At 34.7% G+C, this 14,378-nt stretch overlaps 1 protein-coding gene across 2 annotated transcripts in view; it reads right to left on the minus strand.

The window, feature by feature from the left end:
• LOC126874905 (serine-rich adhesin for platelets-like) overlaps positions 1 to 14,378 on the minus strand; it is an 88,914-nt gene that overhangs the window by 56,451 nt on the left and 18,085 nt on the right. Inside the window, exon 2 of one of the 2 annotated variants that reach the window (XM_050637398.1) lies at positions 7,109 to 7,213. The exons of the other annotated variant lie outside the window; for it this stretch is intronic. Coding sequence (XP_050493355.1) covers positions 7,109 to 7,150 — 42 coding nt within the window. The 5' untranslated portion in view covers positions 7,151 to 7,213. The remainder of the gene's footprint in view (positions 1 to 7,108; positions 7,214 to 14,378) is intronic. 2 annotated transcript variants of the gene reach the window in all.

The following is a 14,378-nucleotide window of genomic DNA, read 5'->3' on the forward strand; positions in this document are numbered from 1 at the left end:
TCACGGGTTTAGGTCCCGTGGAGTGCGCAAATAAATACAAGCGACGACGAGTATACTCGTCAAACGCAAAGTTAACAAGTTAACCGGTTTGTGCATTGTGATTTTCCTCATTCCCTTTCGATGAATATTTCTGCGAGATAGAATTTAATCGAATTCGAATTACTCGCCACGTGTCCAGGTGCGTTATTTTACCTGCGTGGCTGGAATTTCGAATGGTCGCACGTCTACGAGTCGAAGTTTATCGCTGAAAGTATAGGACAGAAGTTGCATCGCTGCGCAACTCGCAGCGAACCTACAACTGTGCCGTGTGTCGCAAGATGCGAGAAATCGGTCGTTCGATTCTGTCAAGAAAAGACAAGGCAAGTCGTACGCTCCTTCGCCCTTCGACCACGCGCGAGCTCATCGTTTCTCGTCGCTCGGACGCGGAATTCTCATCGTCTGCCATCTCTTTGACTATCTCGTTAACGCAAGTCGAATGAAACACAAAGGTACAAGGGGAAGCTGAAAATACTGAAAATGTGCGTTCGCGTGGATTTTCGATCGTCGTTTTTCATTTCCTCGGGAATTTCGACAAGTGGAAACCCCCGCAAGTGGCAGATTTCAGCTTTCGTTAAACCGCGAGATCGTTGTTTAAATTACGAAGGCAGAACGAGTCTTTTCCTCGAGTCGAACTGTACACATGTTGGTAATTTCTCAGAGTTGACTTTTTACTCGAAGCTAATTTCCTTCCTGAGAAACTTCAATTTTCCTAATCGTATGATTCTTCGAATAAGTCGCCGATATAAATAAGTTTCCTACGCGCTAAAACATGTACGCTCGCTGGTTACATTCTCATGTTAACTGAGGAATTTAGCTGGAAAAATCGTAGTAGTAGAGACTATTAATGACTATCACTGCTCGTAGAGAAATTACGCTTGCGCGAACAATTTCCGATTCACAGTCGCATCGAAATGCACGCGTCTCTTGCGAGAGGTCAAGAACAATTCAGACGATCGCTATCTACTCGAAGTAGAAAGCGCAGGGGTCATCGAATGACGGACCGAAGACGAAGGAAGTGACGTCACATTATTATAGTTACGGCTCTTGGTAACCAGTCGCGGTTGACAAGCCAAGCGTCCACCGTACTCTTTTCGATCTCTTTGATATTCTTTAGCCGCCTTACCGCCATGTCCGCTTCTTTCTTCCCTTCACCAAGAGCCAGCCCTTTGTTCCATAGCTTCTGTTATTCGAGAGATCGCCCTTGTGACTTTGGTTCCGCTCGAAATACACGGCACGTTGGTCGTCTGGTCTGCGGTTCTTCTCGGAGTTGGATATTATTCGAATTATTTCGAATAAAAATATTTATTTCAGATAAATAATTATCGGAGATAATAGATTCGTATCAGTCGAGTATTTTATACGTGGAATAATTATTTGTTATGGGGGAGAAATTGGTTTCTAGATTCATTGGAATTACGATTGTAGAATTATTCGAGCGATGATACGATTGTCCTGTTGATTGTTTTCGACGAGTATACTCGTCACGAAGGAACGGCGATATTTCGTGCTACGACGAGTATACTCGTCACGCGTAAAAAGTAGTTACTACTTGCTGTTTACGTTGTAGTTTAGGAATTGCAGTAAATTACAGTTTAGGAATGGCAGTAAATTACAGTTTAGGAATTGCGGTAAATTGCAGCAATATAATTAAAAAGTAAGACAGTCGTTTTGATGCAACTTAATTCTATATTATGACAGCCATACATATTCTGTGTTTGACGAGTATACTCGTCACGCGTAAAAGATAGTTATTATCTGCTGATTAAATTGCAGTTTAGGAATTGCAGTAAATTGCAGCAATAAAATTGAAAATAAGACAGTCGTTTCGTTGCAACTTAATTCTATATTATGACAGCCATACATATTCTGTGTTTGACGAGTATTCTCGTCATGCGTAAAATATAATTATCTGCTGATTAAATTGCAGTTTAGGAATTGCAGTAAATTGCAGCAATAAAATTGAAAATAATACAGACATTTCGTTACAACATAATTTTATATTATGACAGCCATACATATTCTGTGTTTGACGAGTATACTCGTCACGCGTAAAAGATAGTTATTATTTGCTGTTTAAATTGCAGTTCAGGAATTTCAGTAAATTGCAGCAATAAAATTGAAAAATAAGACAGTCGTTTCGTTGCAACTTAATTCTATATTATGATAGCCACACAAACTCTGTGTTTGACGAGTATACTCGTCACGCGTAAAAGATAATTATTATCTGCTGATTAAATTGCAGTTTAGGAATTTCAGTAAATTGCAGCAATAAAATTGAAAAATAAGACAGTCGTTTCGTTGCAACTTAATTCTATATTATGACAGCCATACATATTCTGTGTTTGACGAGTATTCTCGTCACGCGTAAAAGATAATTATCTGCTGATTAAATTGCAGTTTAGGAATTGCAGTAAATTGCAGCAAGAAAATTGAAAATAATACAGACATTTCGTTACAAGATAATTTTATATTATGACAGCCATACATATTCTGTGTTTGACGAGTATACTCGTCACGCGTAAAAGATAATTATCTGCTGATTAAATTGCAGTTTAGGAATTTCAGTAAATTGCAGCAATATAATTAAAAAGTAAGACAGTCGTTTCGTTGCAACTTAATTCTATATTATGACAGCCATACATATTCTGTGTTTGACGAGTATACTCGTCACGCGTAAAAGATAATTATTATTTGCTGTTTAAATTGCAGTTTAAGAATTGCAGTAAATTGCAGCAATATAATTAAAAAGTAAGACAGTCGTTTCGTTGCAACTTAATTCTATATTATGATAGCCACACAAACTCTGTGTTTGACGAGTATACTCGTCACGCGTAAAAGATAATTATTATCTGCTGATTAAATTGCAGTTTAGGAATTGCAGTAAATTGCAGCAATAAAATTAAAAAATAAGACAATTGTTTCGATACAACTTAATTCTATATTATGACATCCATACATACTCCATGTTTGACGAGTATACTCGTCGTTCCTTGCTTTCTGTGACGCATTTTTAGCTACACAGTTTTCAAAGAGGTTGCAACAGCTAACTGATTAATTATCCATTTCCATCTAATTTTGTACAAGCGTATACAGATACCGGTACAATTCTTACTATTCGCTTATCGGACGAATAATTTATCACGTGACGATAAACTTTCTAACCTGTGCAATTAACAAAGCCAATAAATATTACAACTGCAGAACGAAGCTTGTAAATATATCGGAAATCACGTTTAGTATCACGTCTATCCACGATGCAACACGTAAATATTTATATACAATATATAATTCTATCCGAATAAATTATTCGATTAAATTTTTCTTCAGATAAATTCTTACAAAAATAATATTCTATTCGAAAAAATACCTGTCCGATTGGATATTTATTTGTTAGTGACGAATGGAAGTTTCGACCCATTTTCACATATAGAAAATTTCCTGTCAATCGTTCGGTCCTGCCTTACCCCGAATTAGCTAAGTTCGGGTATACTCGACAACTTTAGAAGCTCGTTTTTCCCAAAAACCAAGCGTCCAATGAATAAATTTTATTCTACACTTTCCACATACTTTTTCACGAAGAACAACTCACTGTAGATCATTTCGTCCCGTGCAGTTCGGAATTAGCCATTGGCCATTTGGCTACACTCACCCAATTTACAGGTTCGATTTTCCCGGAAACGACGCGTCGAATGAATAAATTTTATTCCACACTTTCGACGTACTTTTTCACGTAGAATCACCGCGTTGCCAATTATACCACAATTACAGAGAAACCACATGTACAGGTGGTGCACGTGTGGAAGGTCGACGCACGGCGCGGCGTCGATCTGTTTCCAAAAGTAAATCGTCGATAGCCGGAAGCATAAATGTGTCATCAGCTTTTAACACTCTGGGGACCCGCTGCTCTGGCAACCACGTAGCCTCACTTCCCGGCTGTTTCGCAGCGATTGAAAACCATTCAAAGCGACCAATATCACATCTAATATACTGAAATTAATAGCTTCGTATTATCGAAGCGTATAATGCAAAAATACTTGCCTAACATTTCGTCCAAAGTGTCCATTATTATTTTTTCTCTCTTACTCTTTTATCTAACAACAGTTACATTTTTTATAAGACACCGGATTGGCGCTTCCAATCTCCAGAGTGTTAAGCTGCATAGCAACCGTGAGTGGCAGAGTACTTTTAAGAAGTTAGCGTGGTTTTAAAAGTCGCGGATGTTATAGTTTCTGGCTGACGACAAAAGGCCTGGCGCTCTCTGCTGTCCGCATGCGAGGATCGCGTGCACGGGGCGATGACTCGGGGACACGGGGTCACGGTGACCCGTGGCGTGGCACGTGAAAAGCGATAAAAGTTCTGCCTAGACTTTAGACTGTAGCAGGATGTGGCCAGGCTGATGAACCCTCTGGCTCTGGCAACACGACTGGCAATAAGTCAACAAGCTCAGCACTTAAGAACTTCCCAGCGAGATGATCCAGATTGCCGATGATCGATGCATGTACGTATCATCCAATAGAGATGGCAAAATTGCGAACTTCATTCACGACCATAATTGACCTGATCATAATTCTTGATCTTCATTGAATTATTTACACGTACACGTCAGTACACTGGCACATTGCAAGAAATATAATAATTGAAAGGAAGAAGAATCTCATTGAAAATATGTCGTACGTCTCTACAAATCACAACAATTTTCCTGTTGAAACTTATTTTCATTCTTATCGCTGAATTTCACTATCGACTGATCTGCCTCTTTTTATCAAGTTCCATTCTTTAAATTTTGAGGATGGGGAAGAAAACTTATGAAGAAGATACTTAAAACGCTTGCACGACTCTCCCCTGTATATGTGTTTTCTAGTAATATACAGGCTGAGGCTGTTCACGTGACTTAAAATAACTTGCAAATTATTGGTTGTACGGAAAACCGTTTGAAACAAAAGTTGCATAGTATCCATTGACACGTACACGGATAAATCATCAAATTTTGCGTAATTAACCCTACTTTGAGAAACAAATATTAGACATTCTATTTAAAAAAGTTCACACTGGCCCTAATATCTCGCTAAAAAGCTAAGATAATAATTAAAAAAAAAAAAAAAATACAAATTAGAACACTGTACGTCTGCCTAGATACCATGCAATTTTTCTTCCAGGCACGTTTTCATACAACGAACAACACAGCTGTTTAAAGTCGTCCACATGTTATTTTGCAATTAAGCTAAAAAAATTGACCAAACGTCCCGGACAAATTCTAAAGTACAAATTAAATAAAAAGAGTAAAAACGTTAGGAGTCACCCTGTACGTATAAGTCGCACGTATCGTCGGTTCAAGTAAAGAAAGGCTCGCTGATAATCATAGTAGGATGATAATAATAAAAAGTACATGATACATAATACGTAATCGAACATGAATGTTGCCATAACTGAAACATGATCGTTCAGTTTAGCGACTATTGAATGTCTCGTCGAACCGTGGCCATTTCCCGAAACTCCACTGTTGACAAATCACCGGCTTGGGAGAGGTCGCAGACAAGCGTGGCCACTTGCTAACACATGGTCGGTGCTCGTTGATTTCGGCTACATCTGTACGTATCAGTCGTTAGTCGTGCAGCTGTGTGTATACGAGCCAAGAACAAGATGCCATATATGCGCTACGTGGGCCAAAGGAGAAGGCGATACAACGCGCACCGCCTTAACCAGCTCCAGCATTTCAAGATTACAGGACTGGCAAGGACTCTTGCGATCGTGGACACGGTTAGGTAATCGAAACGAATACTCCTGCCTGGATTCTACGCAACTACTCTGGCCTCGAACACCAGTTCCATGGAATCTCAGATTTTCATTCTACGAGACGACCAGACACACTCCTGGCCAGCGCAACGTCCAAAGAAGCAGAAGATTATCGCGTGTATCTGAATTTTGCCAAGTCTGGTTTCTTCTTTTTTTTTGCGTTAACGATAATACCGAAAGCTTGGAAGCTCCTAGTTTTATGTTAATTTCGATACTTCGCTTCTTACGAAAATCCACGAAAATGGCTCGATGACTGGGTTGCCTCAAAAGAGCGACAGTTTCTTTTGGCGTGGCATCCACCAATTGCCAGACGGGCGGGGAAAATGTATAGCTAGCGATGGGCAACACTTCGAATAAAATATTTTTAATCGTTTTCATACAATAAACGTGTATTTTCTATACGAAAATGCCGGTTTCATAGTTACAGGCCTGATATTTCTTACTTTGTTTAAATTAATTTACGAGCTGGTCATGTAGATGTAATGGCTGCGAGTAGAACGTGGCTGTTCCTCCTGTTTAACTCTCGTATTCCTTACGATATTTGTCACGTGTAATCAGAACGTTATACGAAATTGCAATTGAACGTTAGAGAAATGTGACGTGAATACGCGTACGCGAATCGACAACAATCCCAACGGCAATCTCGTGCACACATTGTCCTACTGGACAAATTGTAAAATTTAAATAAATAAATTAAAAAAAAAAAACACACATTGTGCGCACCGAATGCGTTCCGAAACGTGCATTAAGTTCGTTCTTTGTTTAATGGATGTTACGATTTATTTCGATAGAGACGAAGAACGAAGATGCTTTAGGTTTTAAGGTTCGTCCACACGACTATTTCAACCACGTGTCTATAGTTTTCCAGTGTTCATGTTCAAATCTACTATGTATGTGTATGTACAACTGACTGGACAATATAATAAATATTCTAAAAATATCAACTTGTGTCCAATCGATCTTACTAATTTGTCATCGATATCGTTTCAAGATTCCACTTTGAATATTCGTAGGATCGTTTAAATATTGGCAACTAAGCGATTGCGGATTTTGTCGTTACCACCTAATGACAAACTCCGCAATCACTTAGTTGCCAACCGAACATTATATAAGCTAACCTAACCTATTAAATAATCTAACCTCTAAAAGTAGTAGAGTAATTTGTAAAAAGCGAAGAGATCAGCAAAGATGCAGAAACTATTGATTACAATTTCATACGAGATTTTTATGCTGGTTTTAATACATGTAACCGAGTTTATCGAAGAAATATTCCTACCTGCAACAATTCCAAACGCGAGGAGGCCTGCGGTGCTGCCATCGTAGCTTAAACGACGATCGTTCTGCGACCACTCGACGGGTGATCCGTTTTTTTTTTTTTTTTCTGAAACCAATCGAAAATATATGATTTATAACATGACAAAATATGGCCAAATATGAGTTACGTTTAATAATAAAATTTCTGCACGAGACGCGAAACTTGGATAAACCGTGTTTCGCTCAACCGAAGATTAACACTTTACCGACGGATAGCCGATTAATCGGCTTCTTGCCGTCGACGCTTATCGACCGATAGCCTATTAATCGGCTTCTTGTGCAATTTTATGACACTTTATTTTGCAGAAAATAATTCAGATAAAATACGTATTATTCCGCACTATGCCCACGACAGTTCGTTCTATCTTGTGCTCGTAACGTACAGAAAAACGTGCGTAGAAAAGAAATTGCACAACGACGAGTGTGACCTTTGCGTTGCATTTGTGAACGAACTTTCATTTCGTGAATAAAATCTTCAGTCAATTGAAAACGTTCTAATCGAGCAACGTATGCTTGGAAGAAGAAAAGCGCGGTGACGTTTTTCGAAAGCAATGGAAAAAAGCAAAATCATCAGCGGACTCTGTTTTACGTTTTAAAGATACCGGTACCTGAACGTTCATTATAATTATTAGTTTGGATACAGTTCGTTGCATCCGGGTGCACGCAAATCCGGACGCAGCAGACTCACGCGATCGGACGCCTCTTTTGTTTAAATTTACTGTCGTGTCCCGGTTGCAGCGTGTTTCATGTGCAAATACAAAGTAAAAACGAAATGGGAAAAGTGAACGCGGTATTTGTCGTTTAAAAGTAGCAGAAAAGCGAGCTTACTTGCAATTCAATTTTGCCAGTGAATTTGTCAATTTTACTTTTTTATTATTATCAATAAGTGTGTTTAGTATTTAATAGATACCTGGTATTTATTTTTTAACGAGTTGTTGCTGAGTTAAATATTTCCTTTTCGTGATGCAAATTTGCAGATTCAAGTTTGTAAATTGTTTGGTTTCTACGTAACACGGTATATTTCATGGATTTTTTTTTGTAATATATGCGATTTATTCCCCGCCGTGTTATTATACTTGTTGTAATAGTAGCTAGCTTCCCATGGCAAATAACAATGCTCCTACTCCTAAGTCAAACCTCGCATGAATAAAAATTACACGACAGACATTTGTTACAAGGCAGTAAAACGGAAACAGATATTACAGGCAGAATCACGAACACTTTGCTTGGAAGCGAACGATTTTCCAAGTATCTTTCGAGGCACCGACTACTCTTTCGACACGATCGACGCCCTGAACGAGTGTTATTTTATTAACGTAACACGTGTCCAAAATCATTTTATTAACGTGACTCTTAAAATGTAATACTCTTCTCCATAATTATGGAACTTTTCAAAACGCAAACACAGTATATATTGGGCTGGCAACCATTTGTCAATACCATCTAATGACAAAATCCGCAATCACTTAGTTGCCAATATCACTTTGTATAATATATATTGTACAAGTACATTGTACTGTACAATACATGTTATACAATTTATACAATTATACAATTTATTGCAAATTAATTGTATAATATATACTATACAAAGTAATAATATATAATATAATATGTATTATACATATCACTTTGTATAATATATACTGTGCTCTACAATACATGTTATACAATTTATTGCAAATTGATAATTACTGTATAATGCTAAACATTTTGTTTTTAGTTATTGTACTTTGTTACTTGTATAATATATACTATACAAAGTAATAATGTATAATATAATATGTATTACATATATCACTTTGTATAATATATATTGTACAAGTTCATAGTACTGTAAAATACACGTTATACAATTTATTGTAAATTGATATTACTGTATAATGCTAAACATTTTGTTCTTAGTTATTGTACTTTGTTACTTGTATAATATATACTATACAAAGTAATAATACATAATATAATATGTATTATATATATCAGTTTGTATAATATATATTGTACAAGTTCATAGTACTGTAAAATACACGTTATACAATTTATTGTAAATTGATATTACTGTATAATGCTAAACATTTTGTTCTTAGTTATTGTACTTTGTTACTTGTATAATATATACTATACAAAGTAATAATACATAATATAATATGTATTATATATATCAGTTTGTATAATATATATTGTAAAAGTTCATAGTACTGTAAAATACATGTTATACAATTTATTGTAAATTGATATTACTGTATAATGCTAAACATTTTGTTCTTAGTTATTGTACTTTGTTACTTGTATAATATATACTATACAAAGTAATAATACATAATATAATATGTATTATATATATCAGTTTGTATAATATATATTGTAAAAGTTCATAGTACTGTAAAATACATGTTATACAATTTATTGTAAATTGATATTACTGTATAATGCTAAACATTTTGTTCTTAGTTATTGTACTTTGTTACTTGTATAATATATACTATACAAAGTAATAATACATAATATAATATGTATTACATATATCACTTTGTATAATATATATTGTACTAATATATTGTACTGTACAATACACGTTATGAAATTTATTGTACATTATACAATATTATTCTATATATATGTCAAACTATAGGGAAATGTCTTTTTATATATATATACACAATGTTCACTTGTACAGTACACAGTCATTAGATGGTATTGATAAAATCACTTAGTTGCCAATTCAACACATCTGACGAAGAAAACAATATGTGGACTCCATTGATTCCATTATATTCAGAGAAATACAAGTCTCGGTAAATATTTGCTGTCCGATAACACCAACTTACGTGTATTTTAATCGAGCTACTCGAACATATCGATCCTAAGCAGTCGTGGCTGCAGTATTTAACAGATATTCCGTGCCAGTTCCGGGGTCAAGTACTCGAATGACCGTGGACGAAGGAAGCACGAAAACGATCGCACGAGGAAACGTAATTGCGGCGAAGCTGTATGCGCCCACTCATCCCACCCACCACTGAACAGATCTTTCGATCTTCATTCGGAGTAGAGAGAAAGAGAGAGACAGAGAGAGAGAGAGAGAGACAGAGAGAGAGAGAGAAAGAGAGAGAAAGAGACAGAGAGAGAGACAGAGAGAGAGAGAGAGAGAGAAGGTTCACTTCGATACTGGCGATCCACCTTCAACTCACGTTCCTCTTCTTTCGAGTATAGAACTTTTGCGAATTACATTTGGTAATGGACACGCGTTCTTCGCGAGCAAATGGAGGATCACTCGGTTCGACGAGTTTCTGGTTACTCAGATGTTTAATACATAACTTCGAGACTGATTCTTGATTTCGGTAAACTAGGGGATCGCCTAGAGGACTAGCCAGGGCAAGATCTAAATTTATCATTAATTTCATGAAATTAATTAATTCGATGCTCAGCATCTATATTATTGCAATTTATTAATTTATTTGCAGATTATGTCGTGTACGGGAAACAAATAGTTTTGTACTTTTGCTGTTTTTTTCCAGTTAATTTAACGCTACTGGATAATTATCTATTTTAATGTCGAGGAATCTGGTGAATATTAGAATTATATAAACGTTGAAAACGAGCAACTTTCGTTATTTTGGAGGGAAATTTTATATATATTTGCGTAGAATAGTAGATTTTTCAACGCTCCAATGATTTCTCTAGCAAAACGTGTTTTATATGTAAAAACTTATTTTTTTTCCTTCACTGTATATTTTCCCACGTAGCTTTCGCTTTGATCTCTTTTGCCAAGTTTTACGCTTTAATCCTAACTTCTACTCTATATTTGTTTATGTAATATATAATATAATATAAATAAGATAATATTTACTCTTATTTTACAATTCTACCAAGTTCGTAGACATTCAAGTATTTCTAAATTATTTTTTTAATAGACATTGTATAACAAATTTGTTTTATATCTATGATTCATGCTGTATTGCTTGTACTTTGACGCAGCAACACGTCAATTATTTTACCTCAATTTATTCTTCCTTGCTTGCTTCCTAATAAATTAGCTGCTTATTACCAAAATATAATTTAAAAAAGCCAAAAGAAATTTTAGAATTTTAGAATATCTTACTACCCCAGAAATATTTTCAAGAGAAGCAAGAAACAATATTATTTTATTATATTAAACCTGTTACTATTAAAGTATCTAATGTTATATCTTACTACTGCAGAAATATTTTCAAGAAAAGGGAAACAATATATTATTTTATTATATTAAACTTGTTACTATTAAAGTATCTAATATAATATCTTACTACTGCAGAAACATTTTCAAGAGAAGCAAGAAACAATATTATTTTATTATATTAAACCTGTTACTATTAAAGTGTCTAATGTTATATCTTACTACTGCAGAAATATTTTCAAGAAAAGGAAAACAATATATTATTTTATTATATTAAACTTGTTACTATTAAAGTGTCTAATATAATATCTTACTACTGCAGAAACATTTTCAAGAGAAGCAAGAAACAATATTATTTTATTATATTAAACTTGTTACTATTAAAGTGTCTAATGTTATATCTTACTACTGCAGAAATATTTTCAAGAAAAGGAAAACAATATATTATTTTATTATATTAAACTTGTTACTATTAAAGTGTCTAATGTTATATCTTACTACTGCAGAAACATTTTCAACAGAAGCAAGAAACAATATTATTTTATTATATTAAACTTGTTACTATTAAAGTGTCTAATGTTATATCTTACTACTGCAGAAATATTTTCAAGACAAGGAAAATATTACATTATTTTATTATATTAAATTTGTTTTATATCTATGACCTTTCCTCTATTCTTTGTATTTTAACATAGCAACGTGTAATCCGTTTTGTCCAATTTTATTTATCATTGCTTGGTTCTTGATCAATTTGGTACCTATTATTCTATGTTATCGTATATTACATTGCACATTAATATCTAACTTTACAATTCATTGTTACAGAAATATTTGCAAGAGGAAGGGAACGTAATATTACAATGAAACATTGTTGCAAATTATAACCCAATTACATTCACTCTTCGTATGCTCTTATCATTCCCACCATGCTTTTCAATCGTTGTATCAGCGTAATCGAATGAACGCGGAAATTGCTCGATCATCACAGCCACGGGAATCAAATATAATTACTTTTGATAATCGATAATCAAATACGCAAATAAATCAATTATTAATTGCGTAACAACGTATAACAGTGCCAACAACTGTGGTTACTGTACTTACGTTAATACGTGTGCCACGTTTCACCACCATAAAATCACAATTTCGTAATTGTGATATATTTCGAAATGATGACGTAATTGCAAACGAATTTCGACGAAAGTCAGATCGCGACAGGAACATTATGTTTCTATTTCTGCTAGAACGTTGTTTCTTTACTTGCTTGACAAATTACAAGTTTTAAGAGTTTCATGATTATTACATAATGGCGGACAAAAGAAAGTTTGACGGTTAAAGAATGCGAGAGAAGATCATAATTTTGCAAAATCAAATTAAATTCGACATTCAAACGATACAATTAATAAATATAATATAATATTCGATTGGCAACTAAGTGATTGGGGTTAGGTTATTTAATAGGTTAGGTTAGGTTATATAATATTCTGTTGGCAACTAAGTGATTGCGGATTTTGTCATTAGGTGGTATTACAAAATCCGCAATCACTTAGTTGCCAAGCTAATACAATCTCTTTTTCTGCTTACCAAATTATCAAATTGCAAAATCAAATTATAGTCGACATTCAAACGATACAATTAATAAATATAATATAATATTCGATTGGCAACTGAGTGATTGGGGTTAGGTTATTCAATAGGTTAGGTTAGGTTATATAATATTCTGTTGGCAACTAAGTGATTGCGGATTTTGTCGTTAGGTGGTAATGACAAGATCCGCAACCACTTAGTTGCCAACCCAATATGTTGCAAATCACGCGATTGTTATCAAAATGACATAAAATTATTTACACGTTTCTGAAATGTTTCGCTTTTATAAAGTAGCGATATAAACAGTTCTTTTCTGTATAAAAAATATTTCATAAAAATTACTACCTCTCATAGTGTGCTAATACGTAAACTGTCTTTTATCTGTCGCTTATGACATAAAATTTACTATCTTAATGGCATTGAAACAGTGACAAGATCTGGCTTATTTATTGTCTGCAGCATTTTCCTTAATTTATTTCAATTTATATACCATATTTATATGTACCTACATATGCATTAGTTGGCAACTAAGTGATTGCGGATTTTGTCGATACCACCCAATGACGAAACCCGCAATCACTTAGTTGCCAAGCCAATATCTCAGCCTGTTTGTTTAACATACGACTTATCGGATCAGCTCTAAGCATTTCAACGTTTCCTACGCGTTTAGAAAGATTTTGGCGCGTTTCTTGCACAATGTTAAGCAAGTTAAAATTATCAATGAATTTATCGAAAATTGTATGCAACATGTTCGATAATCAATTTGGACGTTACAGTAGATATATATATATATATATATATATATATATATATATATATATATATATATATAGAATTCTTTGATAAAGCTACTTGACGTTTGAAAAAGAATTTAGGACATTTGTATTTGTATGCTTTCGCACTATACTTCCTACAGAATATAAAATATAAATTTATCGATTTTGTTAAAATTAAATCGTTCGATCAGATAGCATATGAAGCTTCTAATATCGATGATAACTCAAGGTTTCCAATCAAAGGTTAATGATCAGACGCGCGCACAGTTACACCGAGATGAAAGACAGCCATTTTTAACGCATGATGTGAAAACAAGGCCATGCGGGCTGTATATTCTGTGTGAATACTTTGTGCCGCTTTCAAGCGTTAAATCCACCTCTCTTGAAATAGAATTCGTCCCAAAAGATCCTTCTTACTCGCTCCTTGCCTGGCGATATTAACTGAATTCGTTTTACGTCGCAGATTTCTTGAAATCCGGTCCAAGTAAGCGGAATATCACGAATATCCTATCTGATTTCAACATTTTTGACAGGTTCCTGGTGTACTACATACGTGAAATATGACGTGGAGTTTTTGAAATTTCGTCGCTATTTGTAGCGCGCAGCTATGAAAACAGAGTTAAAACAAGATAAACGCTGTTACTTAAAAAAAACCAATGGAATTTCAATTATATTTTTAGCAACAACTAAGTTGAATTCAACTGAAAATACATACC

Source organism: Bombus huntii, chromosome 17, assembly GCF_024542735.1.
Source record: "Bombus huntii isolate Logan2020A chromosome 17, iyBomHunt1.1, whole genome shotgun sequence".
Taxonomy (NCBI): Eukaryota; Metazoa; Arthropoda; class Insecta; order Hymenoptera; family Apidae; genus Bombus; species Bombus huntii.